General features: G+C 46.4%; 1 protein-coding gene across 1 annotated transcript in view; it reads right to left on the reverse strand.

The window, feature by feature from the left end:
- Positions 1-238: 238 nt before the first annotated feature.
- LOC144806115 (uncharacterized) overlaps positions 239-14,898 on the reverse strand; it is a 33,003-nt gene continuing 18,343 nt past the window's right edge. The window contains exon 5 of the mRNA XM_078672548.1: positions 239-3,653. Within this exon, the coding sequence (XP_078528674.1) occupies positions 375-2,258 (1,884 nt within the window). The 5' untranslated portion in view covers positions 2,259-3,653 and the 3' untranslated portion in view covers positions 239-374. The remainder of the gene's footprint in view (positions 3,654-14,898) is intronic.

The following is a 14,898-nucleotide window of genomic DNA, read 5'->3' on the forward strand; positions in this document are numbered from 1 at the left end:
GAGTGGGATCTCTCATGAAGCATAACTGTGTCTTTCAGATGCAAGCTTTTATGGCATAAGGATTTTCTCCAGTGTGGAGTTTCTCATGGTGAGATAGCGTTTTTCTCTGCAGCTTTTCTGGCATTCAGAGTACTCATAAGGTTTTCATCAGTATGAAGTTGATTATGGTTAATGAGGCTGTGCCTGTCAAAAAATAGGAATTTCTGCCATTCACAGCATAGGTAATGTTTTTTCCCTGTGCGCGTCTGCTTATGTAGAGTGAGATTGCATTTAAAATCGATGCTTTTCTGGCACTTGAAGCACTGAAGTATTTTTGATGGTGTGTTTTCTTATGGTGCATGTAACCATCACTACCTCTGAATCTATTCTGACATTTAGAGCACTGATAATGTTTTTCCCCCAGTGTGGAGTCTCACATGTGCAGTGAGATCAAATTTACGGCTGAAACATTTTTGGCATTCGGAGCACTGATAAGGTTTTTCCCCAGTGTGGGTTCTTATATGGTGAGTGAGGTTGATTTTTTCACTGAAACATTTGTGGCATTCAATGCACTGATAAGGTTTTTCCCCAGTGTGGGTTCTTGTATGCCGAGTGAGTATTCTTTTTTCACTGAAACATTTGTGGCATTCAATGCACTGATAAGGTTTTTCCCCAGTGTGGAATCGCACATGTGCAGTTAGAAGTGATTTAAATTTGAAATCTTTTGGGCATTCAGAGCACTGATAAGGTTTTTCCCCAGTGTGGATTCTTATGTGCCGTGTGAGACTACTTTTTATATTGAAACATTTCTGGCATTCAGAGCACTGATAAGGTTGTTCCACAGAATGGGTTATTGAATGTTGAGAAAGACTGTGTTGGTTACAAAACCTTTCCTGGCTTTCAGAGCACTGATAAGGTTTTTCCCCAGTGTGGAATCTCACATGTGCAGTTAGAAGTGATTTACGGTTGAAATATTTTGGGCATTCAGAGCACTGATAAGGGTTTTCCCCAGTGTGGATTCTTATGTGCTGTGTGAGACTACTTTTTAAACTGAAACATTTCTGGCATTCAGAGCACTGATAAGGTTTTTCCCCAGTGTGGCTTCTTATATGCACCGTGAGATGGCGTTTTTCATTGAAACATTTCTGGCATTCAGAGCACTGATAAGGTTGTTCCACAGAATGGGTCATTGCATGTTGAGAAAGACTTTGTTTGTTACAAAACCTTTTCTGGCATTCAGAGCACTGATAAGGTTTTTCCCCAGTGTGGACTCTTGTATGTTCAGTGAGTCTGATTTTTACACTGAAACATTTCTGGCATTCAGAGCACTGAAAAGGTTTCTCCCCAGTGTGGGTTCTTATATGATGAGTGAGACTGTTTTTGTCAATGAAACATTTCTGGCATTCCGAGCACTGATAAGGTTTCTCTCCTGTGTGGGTTCTTCTATGCCGAGTGAGACTGTTTTTGCCAATGAAACATTTCTGGCATTCCGAGCACTGATAAGGTTTTTCCCCAGTGTGGGTTCTTATATGATGAATGAGATTGTTTTTTGTACTGAAACATTTGTGGCATTCAGAGCACTGGTAAAGTTTTTCCCCAGTGTGGGTTAATACATGTTGAGAAAGACTTTGTTTTTTACAAAACCTTTTCTGGCATTCAGAGCACTGATAAGGTTTTTCCCCAGTGTGGGTCCTTGTATGTACAGTAAGGTCTCTTTTTTCACTGAAATATTTCTGGCATTCAGAGCACTGGTAAGGTTTTTCCACAGAGTGGTTTAATACATGTCGATATAGACTCGCTTTTAAACTAAACCTTTTCTGGCATTCAGAGCACTGGTAAGGTTGTTCGCCAGAGTGGGTTATTACATGTCGAGAAAGACTTTGTTTGTTACAAAACCTTTCTTGGCATTCAGAGCACTGATAAGGTTTTTCCCCAGTGTGGATTCTTGTATGTTCAGTGAGTTTGCCTTTGCAACTGAAACATTTCTGGCATTCAGAGCACTGAAAAGGTTTATCCCCAGTGTGGGCTCTTCTATGCTGAGTGAGACTGTATTTGTAAATGAAACTTTTCTGGCATTCAGAGCACTGGTAAGGTTTGTCCCCAGTGTGGATTCTCATATGCTCAGTGAGATACGATTTACGGCTGAAATTTTTTTGGCATACTTTGCACCGAGAGTGGTTTTCCCCAGTGTGGATTCTCATATGCTCAGTGAGATACGATTTACGGCTGAAACTTTTTTGGCATACTTTGCACGGAGAGAGGTTTTTCCCAGTGTGCATTCTCTCAAATTCAGTGAGATGAGATTTATGGCTGAATCTTTTTTGGCACAGGTAACTTTTTTCCCCAACTTGGGTTATTTTGCTTTGATTGAGGCGTGTTTTAACACTGAATTTGTTCTCACAGCCAGTGTTTTATAAGGTGTATTCCTAGAGTTAATATCTCTACATTTAGTTTTCTCTTGCTTATATGCCACAGTAAGAGTGAACCCGATTTTAGAGTCGGGCTTGTTTAGATAATGTTCTGCATTTATCTCTAAAAGAAATTGTGTGTAATCTTCTTAACACTTGAATTGAGCAAAATATGTCTGGATGCAGCCCTTTAAAACCTGTTGAAATGTTTCTAGCAGATAACAGTCTTTTGGTTATAGCCTCTCCGGCAGCAACTTATTTTGTGACTGAAGTTTTTGTCAAATCTATTTGTATAGGTTCTTATCAATGCAGTGATAAGGTGTTAGTTTGGTATTTAATGATTAAACTGAGAAGTACCTTTTTGTAATGGCAGTAACTGAGGGCGTTAGAACATGCACAGTAATATTGTGGCTCACCAGTCGCAGAACATCAGTTCCTTTTACCCTTTCTATGTTTGGTGTAAGGTTAAGGATTGTAGTTCTGAAGACGAGGATTTATTTAATTAGCTATAGCGCAACGGTGCTCATTTAATCAGTTTTTATATTTAACAGTTTTACATATCACTCCTGCACAACAGATAATGTTGAGGCGATTTACATAGAATTGCAGAACAGTACACAATAAAAAGGAAACAATCTGAGATGGTCATGAACACAATAAAGTGGTGAAATTTTAAGGTTTCGCCAGAGTGATCAGAGTGGGTCGGGGTGTTATATCCCGAGGCAGATAGTCTCAAACTTGCGTAACTGGTTAAAAACGGTTGTTGAACAAAGGTGATTTTCCAATCTTTTGGATGTTAGCGTGTCAGCTTCGGAGTCTTCTATCAGTGTCTTTTCTTTGATGGTTTGCAGAAGAAACCTTTTGTTATATCTTTCTTTTATGCAGTGAGTGCTTCCACTCTGGAATTACATGAGGCTTTAGATCATGCATGCTTTAGATGAACGTTATTCTGTCATGCTGAGGCAATTTGTCTTTCTGATAATATTTCGGATGAGGATGTTGTGATTGGTCTTTCTGGCATTATTTCTGATGCTGTGAGGACAGATATGACTTTGCTCTGGGTTAACGAAATGCAAAATTAGAGCCTTCACTTACAGGTATAGTACTTTCCTCTGCTCCCACACCCTCGCCACACCTAGATTTTGGAAATTGTTTAAACTTAGAATGCTGGATGTCCTTCAGTTTTTCAAAATAATCCTTCTTATGGCACTAACATTCAGTTGGCTGGTGCTAAATCTTGCTTTCTTCGTCCATAATTTCAATCACCTATAGTATTAAAATTAAATAGATAATACATGTAAATATTCCCAAAAATTAATTTACAAGTCATATCAATGCAGAATTGCAGAATATTGAAAGTGTTGAGCTGTTCTTCAGACAGAGCAGAGTGTAGAATGGTAGCCTGAGAGTACTTGGATGTAGGAGTGAGGATTTGTAGAATATCCAACATTTTATTAAGCTCAGAAAGGATACATGTACCCTATGGACTTGTAACATAGAATCCCAAAAGCAGACATTAAAGTCATATGGACTGGCACCAAAAAGATATTGAAAATAGAATACTATTAATTAATTTTTAATGTAGATTTCTAGGATGGGAATTTCCCCTCCACGGACAACAGGCGTTTCCCCCTGCCCTAAGTTACCACCTACTTGTATCTGGTAACCTGACGTTTGAGCTCTGGCCTCTGCCGCACGCAAATCTATTGTGTGTTGCGAGGACTATGCCTAGACCTATCCCTCAACTATGGTCCAGAGTATGAATCAAGGGCAATGAAATTAAGGAGAATTTTCATGTGTTCATTTTATTCCACCTGATTATCAGTCGTTAGGCTTGTCTGCACCTGGATTTAGAAAAACAGGACACAATTTTTTTTCAGACAGAAAAATTAGACTGAAAAGACCCACAAGACTCGGTGCAGCACAAGCAGCCAAGACTTATGTTGTTTTTTTACTAACTGGGGGAAACACACAATTCTTCCCTCTGTTAGAAATATCTTTCCCCTTCCCTCCCCTTCTTCGCCAATCTCCCCCCCAACCAACCACATGCATATATCTACCTCCTGCTTAAAACAAGTGGTAAATAAAAGCAGAAAAACAGTATGAAATAGTGAATGGCATGTGGTTTGACAGGCAGAAGAATCTGTTCCTCGTGGCAACTCCCCAGTACATGGCGTCAAAGCTGTAACTGCACGTTACTGGGATAAATCTACCACAAACCCATTACGTGAGATTTTTCTGCGACCCCAGTGCTGTGCAACTTCTAACAAGGGACTATGAGAGATCTTGGACCGGTCCTGTGACCTGGAGGGTCACACCCAGTGTGCCCTCATTTAAGGCAGCCAGCGCCAGGAAGCCTCGGCGTCAGTGCGCTTTATAAATTGCACCTAAGATAGGATAAGATAAGGCAGAGGACTGTCATGGGTTTAACAGCTAGAGCGGTGATGGCAATGCACCCTGTTGTAAGGATCAATAGCCTGATTAGATCTTTGCATCATGGTCAGTGGAGTGGCTTCCTACTGACACACCCATGTAATGCTCCATTTCTATACCTGTGCCCAGACTTTGCGATAACATCAAGTGCATGTTTAGGGTGTTGGTGTGCGTAGCATAAATGCAATGTGAGAGTGCGACAGAGTAAACACCATCTCCTGCCTGCCAGTTGTGTATGCAAGTGGGACCATCTATCCCTCTTTTATACCATAGTTCAAAGTCCTCTGTTACCAAGGAATAATGTGCTCTACAAAGTACGCAGGTGCCTGCTGGGACACCAGGGATGGTGTCAGCCTATCTAGTTGAGGGGACATCACCTGCACCTGCAGGCTGAATTACTTAATGAAGAAGCTGTGTATCTGTCCTGAAGAGCCTAGAAGTCTGCCTAGAAGCCTGCCTGTCTGGTAAGAAAGGGAAGGGAGTTTGACTATCCAGCAGGAGGACAAGGCTGTCCTGGAAGAAGCAAGGTCTGGCATATCTCCGTTATCTGTAGGGCGGACCGGAAAGCCATCCAGCAGGACCAGCTAGTCTGAGGGACTTCCCGCCCCGCCAAGACTCTCCCAACAGTTCAAGGAAAAAATAAAACTCTACGACAAAGTGATTGTTGAGGCCCAGTAGGACGATTGTGTGCTGCCAACGGCGTGTTCAAGGTTGCATTTGCCATATTCCTAACACAACAGGGTCTGAATCTACAAGCTTCCTGGAGAGCATGTGTTGGGCTTTTAGCTGCTGAATTTCTGACTACTCTTTGTCAGATGCCCATGAGGGACTACAACTATCCAAGTGTCGAACACCCTGTCTGAGCTTACGCCTGTGGTCCAGCCGGCCACAGTGTGGGCTCAATTGCTGACGGTCGGGCCTCCAGAGGGGGCTGCACTTACAGACAGGCCAGGTGTGACTGCTACCTTGGGACTGCTAATCTTCTGGCAACTGCAAAGAAAAGACAGAGTGTGTGCCCTGAGTGTGTACTGTATGCAGCCTTACATCCAGGACAAAAGCGCTCCACAAAAGCCTGCTGGTGGGTCACTGCTCTCTCGAGTCTTCGGGCGTGCCATTCAAGTGCCGGGAAACAGGAAAGAGACCCAGACAAGACAGACTCATCCTGTGGAAGGACAAGACGCTTACGACAGAGCATATACGCATTGGGGTGACTGGAGTGACAGAACTGCACCTATACTATATTCATGATACTCTTAAATGAACCCTAGAGGGGAAGAGGGTATCAGAATCGGACGCACCTGTCTACAGCACATGGTAGTCTGGCATGCCTGCACCATCCTTTCACCCAGACTGTCCATAAAGTTGATTTTAGAGCCAATACGCACATAGCAGGGGGAATCTCAGACCATTCGCTGGTGGAGGTGCAAAGTCATCAATGGAGCGCACACCGCTAGCCCCTCCTCTGGATCGCCCCTCGGGACTCTGGTACTTGTAGTTCTTTAGTGAATCACCCAGGTGGGTGCAAGTCGGTACTTGTTGGACTGATGAATCTCCAGACCCGATACATGTCCCGGGTTTTAGGATATCGCCCGAGACATGTCTCGGGTTTCGGGATAACTTCCCTCATCAGTAGAGAAAGATCGTTAGGGGTGGAAGAGAAGGCCGCCACACAACAGTCAAAGGCCTCGAAGCCAGAACCGGTACGCAGGTGCGTCGTCCAAGAGCCCGTCGGCCCAAAGCTCAAGGGAGCCATATTGTGTTTAGTCATCAATGGAGTGCACACCGCTAGCCCCTCCTCCGGATCGCCCCTCGGGACTCTGGTACTTGTAGTTCTTTAGTGGATCACCCAGGTGGGTGCAAGTCGGTACTTGTTGGACTGATGAATCTCTAGACCCGATACATGTTCCGGGTTTTAGGATATCGCCCGAGACATGTCTCGGGTTTCGGGATAACTTCCCTGATCAGTAGAAGATCGTTAGGGGTGGAAGAGAAGGCCGCCACACAACAGTCAAAGGCCTCGATCCCAGAACCGGCACGCAGGTGCATCGTCCAAGAGCCCGTCGGCCCAAAGCTCAAGGGAGCCATATTGTGTTTAGTCATCAATGGAGCGCACACCGCTAGCCCCTCCTCCGGATCGCCCCCTCAGGACTCTGGTACTTGTAGTTCTTTAGTGGATCACCCAGGTGGGTGCAAGTCGGTACTTGTTGGACTGATGAATCTCTACACCCGATACATGTCCCGGGTTTTAGGATATCACCCGAGACATGTCTCGGGTTTCGGGATAACTTCCCTCATCAGTAGAGAAAGATCGTTAGGGGTGGAAGAGAAGGCCGCCACACAACAGTCAAAGGCCTCGATGCCAGAACCGGCACGCAGGTGCGTCGTCCAAGAGCCCGTCGGCCCAAAGCTCAAGGGAGCCATATTGTGTTTAGTCATCAATGGAGCGCACACCGCTAGCCCCTCCTCTGGATCGCCCCTCGGGACTCTGGTACTTGTAGTTCTTTAGTGAATCACCCAGGTGGGTGCAAGTCGGTACTTGTTGGACTGATGAATCTCCAGACCCGATACATGTCCCGGGTTTTAGGATATCGCCCGAGACATGTCTCGGGTTTCGGGATAACTTCCCTCATCAGTAGAGAAAGATTGTTAGGGGTGGAAGAGAAGGCCGCCACACAACAGTCAAAGGCCTCGAAGCCAGAACCGGTACGCAGGTGCGTCGTCCAAGAGCCCGTCGGCCCAAAGCTCAAGGGAGCCATATTGTGTTTAGTCATCAATGGAGTGCACACCGCTAGCCCCTCCTCCGGATCGCCCCTCGGGACTCTGGTACTTGTAGTTCTTTAGTGGATCACCCAGGTGGGTGCAAGTCGGTACTTGTTGGACTGATGAATCTCTAGACCCGATACATGTTCCGGGTTTTAGGATATCGCCCGAGACATGTCTCGGGTTTCGGGATAACTTCACGATCAGTAGAAGATCGTTAGGGGTGGAAGAGAAGGCCGCCACACAACAGTCAAAGGCCTCGATGTCAGAACCGGCACGCAGGTGCATCGTCCAAGAGCCCGTCGGCCCAAAGCTCAAGGGAGCCATATTGTGTTTAGTCATCAATGGAGCGCACACTGCTAGCCCCTCCTCCGGATCGCCCCCTCAGGACTCTGGTACTTGTAGTTCTTTAGTGGATCACCCAGGTGGGTGCAAGTCGGTACTTGTTGGACTGATGAATCTCTACACCCGATACATGTCCCGGGTTTTAGGATATCGCCCGAGACATGTCTCGGGTTTCGGGATAACTTCCCTCATCAGTAGAGAAAGATCGTTAGGGGTGGAAGAGAAGGCCGCCACACAACAGTCAAAGGCCTCGATGCCAGAACCGGCACGCAGGTGCGTCGTCCAAGAGCCCGTCGGCCCAAAGCTCAAGGGAGCCATATTGTGTTTAGTCATCAATGGAGCGCACACCGCTAGCCCCTCCTCCGGATCGCCCCTCGGGACTCTGGTACTTGGTAGTTCTTTAGTGGATCACCCAGGTGGGTGCAAGTCGGTGCTTGTTGGACTGATGAATCTCTAGACCCGATACATGTCCCGGGTTTTAGGATATCCCCCAAGACATGTCTCGGGTTTCGGGATAACTTCCCTCATCAGTAAAGAAAGATTGTTAGGGGTGGAAGAGAAGGCCGCCACACAACAGTCAAAGGCCTCTGTGGTAAATAATAATTACCGGGACTATTTTTCTATGCATTAAATGATTATAAGAACAGCTCAATAAATGAGAGGCAGAGTCCGTGGTATCTGAGTCATACGGGCTTTAATTAAGTGGCTCGAGCCAATGGACATCGGGTTCCATCACCTACTAAGGTTCAGGAAGGGACATTCAACATTTCATTAACATCATACAATATATATAGTAGAACCGTACAGTTGCATTGAATACAGTAGGCGTAACAAGTGAAAAAAGAAAGATAAGAACATATGGGCGTAAAAGAAGGCGTGCACAGGGCGTGCACGGAGGTGTGTGATGTAGACGTCACAGAAGTGTCATAAGTGGGTGGACACATGGAGGGGGTTTCATGGGCAGCTGGAACCTTTAACCTACTGGTGCGCGCAAAACGAGTCATGACGTGTAACTGGGGAGGGCTGGGGGGCGCTGACTTCTAGCACTAGTAGAGGAGACTGAAGTCTGGGATGTCAGAACGACCTGTACCTATAGCGTATCTGATATCTTGTGATTGGAGTACATGTTGCTTGATTCTAAAAGTCATCAGGGCAAAGGCTAGTGTATGCATATATTTCTTTATGTATTGCGTGGGCTATGAATCTTCTATGGATACTAATTCAGTAAATCACTTGCATGGAGACAGAAAGACTGGACTGTAGACGGATATGTTTATCCTGTTCGTTAGCTAGGAATGTGGCTCCGGGGAGCTGAACAGATAACTGTAGGCATAATATATTCTTGGCAAGCAGGCCAGGCCGAGCCGGGCACCGCGTTGCTTGGCAGGAAGTAAGGGAAGGGTCAGGGATGCGGGCGGGGCTGCATCTCTCGGAACGTTTCAGGAGGCTTGAGGCCTGGATCTTGTGTCCGGGCCCTGTGGAGCCTTAGAAACGGGTGCATCTCGATGATTTAACGTGCACCATGTAAAGACGTTGGCAACATAGGCCTAAAAGCCTAATTCACGTTGCTTTCACGGAGGACTGGATAACTGACATATTAACGTTGGACGCAACTGCAAAGGCGTCTTTATTTTCGGCCATGGAGGGAAAATGCATGGAGATCATGCATATATATTACATGATGGGGAACACGTAGGGGACACATAGCAGGGCAAAATTCAGTTTTCCTCACCTCGATGCCAGAACCGGCACGCAGGTGCGTCGTCCAAGAGCCCGTCGGCCCAAAGCTCAAGGGAGCCATATTGTGTTTAGTCATCAGTGGAGCGCACACCGCTAGCCCCTCCTCCGGATCGCCCCTCGGGACTCTGGTACTTGTAGTTCTTTAGTGGATCACCCAGGTGGGTGCAAGTCGGTACTTGTGGACTGATGAATCTCTAGACCCGATACATGTCCCGGGTTTTAGGATATCGCCCGAGACATGTCTCGGGTTTCGGGATAACTTCCCTCATCAGTAGAGAAAGATCGTTAGGGGTGGAAGAGAAGGCCGCCACACAACAGTCAAAGGCCTTGATGCCAGAACCGGCACGCAGGTGCGTCGTCCAAGAGCCCGTCGGCCCAAAGCTCAAGGGAGCCATATTGTGTTTAGTCATCAATGGAGCGCACACCGCTAGCCCCTCCTCTGGATCGCCCCTCGGGACTCTGGTACTTGTAGTTCTTTAGTGAATCACCCAGGTGGGTGCAAGTCGGTACTTGTTGGACTGATGAATCTCCAGACCCGATACATGTCCCGGGTTTTAGGATATCGCCCGAGACATGTCTCGGGTTTCGGGATAACTTCCCTCATCAGTAGAGAAAGATTGTTAGGGGTGGAAGAGAAGGCCGCCACACAACAGTCAAAGGCCTCGAAGCCAGAACCGGTACGCAGGTGCGTCGTCCAAGAGCCCGTCGGCCCAAAGCTCAAGGGAGCCATATTGTGTTTAGTCATCAATGGAGTGCACACCGCTAGCCCCTCCTCCGGATCGCCCCTCGGGACTCTGGTACTTGTAGTTCTTTAGTGGATCACCCAGGTGGGTGCAAGTCGGTACTTGTTGGACTGATGAATCTCTAGACCCGATACATGTTCCGGGTTTTAGGATATCGCCCGAGACATGTCTCGGGTTTCGGGATAACTTCACGATCAGTAGAAGATCGTTAGGGGTGGAAGAGAAGGCCGCCACACAACAGTCAAAGGCCTCGATGTCAGAACCGGCACGCAGGTGCATCGTCCAAGAGCCCGTCGGCCCAAAGCTCAAGGGAGCCATATTGTGTTTAGTCATCAATGGAGCGCACACCGCTAGCCCCTCCTCCGGATCGCCCCTCGGGACTCTGGTACTTGTAGTTCTTTAGTGGATCACCCAGGTGGGTGCAAGTCGGTACTTGTTGGTCTGATGAATCTCTAGACCCGATACATGTCCCGGGTTTTAGGATATCGCCCGAGACATGTCTCGGGTTTCGGGATAACTTCCCTCATCAGTAGAGAAAGATCGTTAGGTGTGGAAGAGAAGGCCGCCACACAACAGTCAAAGGCCTCGATGCCAGAACCGGCACGCAGGTGCGTCGTCCAAGAGCCCGTCGGCCCAAAGCTCAAGGGAGCCATATTGTGTTTAGTCATCAATGGAGCGCACACCGCTAGCCCCTCCTCCGGATCGCCCCTCGGGATTCTGGTACTTGTAGTTCTTTAGTGGATCACCCAGGTGGGTGCAAGTCGGTACTTGTTGGACTGATGAATCTCTAGACCCGATGGTATACAACCTTTACCACGCAACTTTTACCACGACCTACCTTTACCACGCAACTTTTACAACGCAGGACCCTTTACCACGCATACCATTCCAACGCAGGTATTTACAACGCAGATACCTTTACAACGCATACCATTACAACGTAAGTATTGGTAAGTATATAATTTTATTTAAAATATTTTAGGTTTGGGTTTTGGGTAAATGGGTATTTTTAGGGTTCAGGGTCAGTTTTCAGTTTTTGGGTAAAGGGGTATTTTTAGGGTTCAGGGTCAGTTTTCAGTTTTTGGGTAAAGGGGTATTTTTAGGGTTCAGGATCAGTTTTCAGTTTTGGGTAAAGGGGTATTTTTAGGGTTCAGTGTCAGTTTTCAGTTTTTGGGTAAAGGGGTATTTTTAGGGTTCAGGGTCAGTTTTCAGTTTTTGGGGTACAGGGGTATTTTTAGGGTTCAGGGTCAGTTTTCAGTTTTTGGGGTACAGGGGTATTTTTAGGTTTCAGGGTTGGGTTTGGGTTTTGGGGTACAGGGGTATTTTTAGGGTTCAGGGCTGGGTGTGGGTTTTGGGGTTCAGGGGTATTTTTAGGTTTTAGGGCTGGGTTTGGGTTTTGGGGTACAGGGGTATTTTTAACATATATATTTAAAAATTAATAAATAAATATTAATATAAATAATTAAAATACTAAATATTAAAATAATAATTTATTAATTTAAAAAAAATATTATTATTAATTACATTATTTTACCATATTATTTACTTACCTATACTTACGTTGTAATGGTATGCGTTGTAATAGTACCTGCGTTGTAGTTTATTGCGTTGTAAAGGTATTCGTGGTAAAGGGTCCTGCGTTGTAAAAAATGCGTGGTAATGGTCTGCGTGGTAAAAGAACGCGTGGTAACGTCATATATCCAGATCCGATACATGTCCCGGGTTTTAGGATATCGCCCGAGACATGTCTCGGGTTTCGGGATAACTTCCTCATCAGTAGAGAAAGATCGTTAGGGGTCAAAGGCCTCAAAGCTATTCGCTGGTGGAGGTGCAACTCGATGGTCCGGTTGTGGACTTCATCCTACCCCCTAGGGTTGATCCGTGATATTTAAAACACAAGACGTACAAAGCTCGTATGAGAGATAGAGCAGAATTCTATTTTAAGGAGAACGGGCGGCCTGTTGAATCAGCTTGCATGCTATAGGGTGAATTTAAGGCAGTGATTCGCGGCCATACACAAGCCTTGATTGGGAGAATGTCGAAGGAACGTAAATTGAAGTGCGAGGCTCAAGACAAGGAATGTGCTTTCCTGGAGGTTGGGTTGGCAAGTGGGGAATCAATTTTCTCCCATTACACCATCAACTGAAGCAGCACACATTAAGAGCACTAATGGAAAATAGCGTGCAGTCTTGCGCTGGCTACCCAGCATTGTCTCTATGTTGTTGGTGATAAAGCCAATGAGTTGCTTACATGGTTAGAGAGACAAGACAAAGGACGGAACTGGATCCTTGAGGACACTGACAAGGGGACGGAAATACTGGGAGAGACTCCCTGAAAGACCTGACCCTGCCAATGCTAATGAATGCGGACCGAGACGCACCAGACCAAGACCTGACAGTAGACTGAATAAATAAGACAATAGGAGCCTTGCAAACAGGGCAAGCGACGGGGCCTGATGAGCTCCCGTTAGAATTATATAAAAGCATGATGGATAATATCAGAGAGAGCCTCCAGAGTAGGTTTCAGGGTGTCTCCCGGAGGACCAAAGAACGTCTGAGGTGGTGGTCATCCCAAAAAGGACGAACCAGCAACTGAGTGTGGGTCTTATAGACCTTTCTCCCTGCTTAATATTGAGACTAAGGTCCTTGCGAACGCCCTGGCGATCTGCCTGCGGACAGTAATTGGAACAGTGGTTCATCCTGATCAATCGGGCTTTATGCCACACCAGGGAATGCGCTTAAATCTCCGACACCTTAATGGAGTACCATATGCAATAGGGGATTCCTTTGCTGTACCAGTGGCGCTGCTGTTAAGCTCTTGTATGTGGCCCCTCTAGCGAGTATGCGCCTCAATAATACAGTCTACCGAGTCTTTGCCATCCGACAGGGATGTTCCTTGTCTCCTATGCTCTTCACACATGTTTGGGTTCACTAGGACCTCTCATATGGGGTATTCCAGTTGATCAGGAGTGGGATGTGAGAATCTCCGTCTACTCAGACGTTTTGTTGTATGACACGTAGCCAGCCTTCTCGAGTGAACGAATCCTACACATTTTTCACGTACTTGGAGATTATTCAGGAGATAATATCAACTGGAAGAAGTCCTTAATATTCCTGCTGGTGGCAGGGACCCTGCGGCTGCACTCTAGGTGCACAGTTAGGGTGGCACTACATGGCTTTAAATATTTGGTTGTGTTCATTACATGAGAGCACAGGCAGGAACATACTCCCGAAATAAGCTGGGATGCCCCACACTTGCGGGCGCTCCCGTTCTCCTTACTAAGCTGGGTGGCCCTATTTAAAGTGACGACCCTCCAGGGTCTCTTGTACATTGTGCAAACAACGTCCTTTAAGATCCCACCAGTCATTTTTTTTCAAAAGATAGTCTGAGAACTTCGGCTCCTGTTGTGGGATGGTGGCACGTCACGCTGAGTAAGTTGCAGAGGGGAGTTTATTATGGTGGAGTGGCAGTCCGGAGCATTCACAAGCATTACTGGGTCACGCAGCTGGTGGCAGTCAACAACTGGGTTTTTGCGGACTGTGAGGATCCTGCTTACTGGGTAGATAGTTTGGCCATGGACAAGAGAGGTTACCCCACCCTGGTGCTGTATCGAAGAAAGTATGAGTGCACCCTGCCTACTCATACCCAAACATTGGTAAAGGTGTGGAAAGAGGCTACCAGGTATTTCGGCTGGGAAGGTAAGCTGACTGAAATTACTCCACTGTATGATGGTGATCTCTTAAGTGCAGCTGGAGTATTGCAGGGCTTCACAAAATGGGGATTGATTAGATTAGAGCGGCCGGGCGATGTGTGAAGGGGACAGGTGCTTGTGTCCTTCACGATGCTACAACAAAAGTATAAATTAGGTGAATAAAAACGGTTCTGACATTTGCAGGTGGATCATGCTCTGCAAAGTCACATCCGGGAAGGGGGGCAGTTGCCTGATGCATCCCTACTGGAGGACCAGCTACTAATTGATCTCCTGACCGAAAAAGCAATCTCAACCATCTATAGGAAGTTGATCTACAATTCTCTGGATGCCTTGGGGACGCGGAGAGCTGTGTGGGAGAGGGATCTAGGCACGCTTGGCGATGGCGATTGGGTTGAGGCCATTCAGGGTGTCAGAACTCATTTTTGTCTAATTTTAAATGACCTGCATACTGCTTATCTTGCCAAGACACAGGTACTTTGTAAATCTCTTTTTATTGAACAAGTGCTCAATCGATGGTGTTGACACCGAAAATACGGTGCACATTAGTGAGAGTGATTAGACCAAAAACACAAAGTCTGCAAATATAGAGTGAGTAACATAGCTTGGCTTGTCCTGACACTCCCTGGCCAAATCCCACTACATAAAACTAAATTGCCCGTTATCAAAGGCAGGTAGTCCTCCCAAGGTTCTGGAGGTCGCTGGGCTGCAAGACGACTTGACTTTTGGTTCTGGATCATCCAGGGATGCAGACAGGCCAGTAGGACTGGGACCAAGAAAA

The sequence above is a fragment of the Lissotriton helveticus genome (assembly GCF_964261635.1).
Source record: "Lissotriton helveticus chromosome 1_1 unlocalized genomic scaffold, aLisHel1.1 SUPER_1_unloc_47, whole genome shotgun sequence".
Taxonomy (NCBI): Eukaryota; Metazoa; Chordata; class Amphibia; order Caudata; family Salamandridae; genus Lissotriton; species Lissotriton helveticus.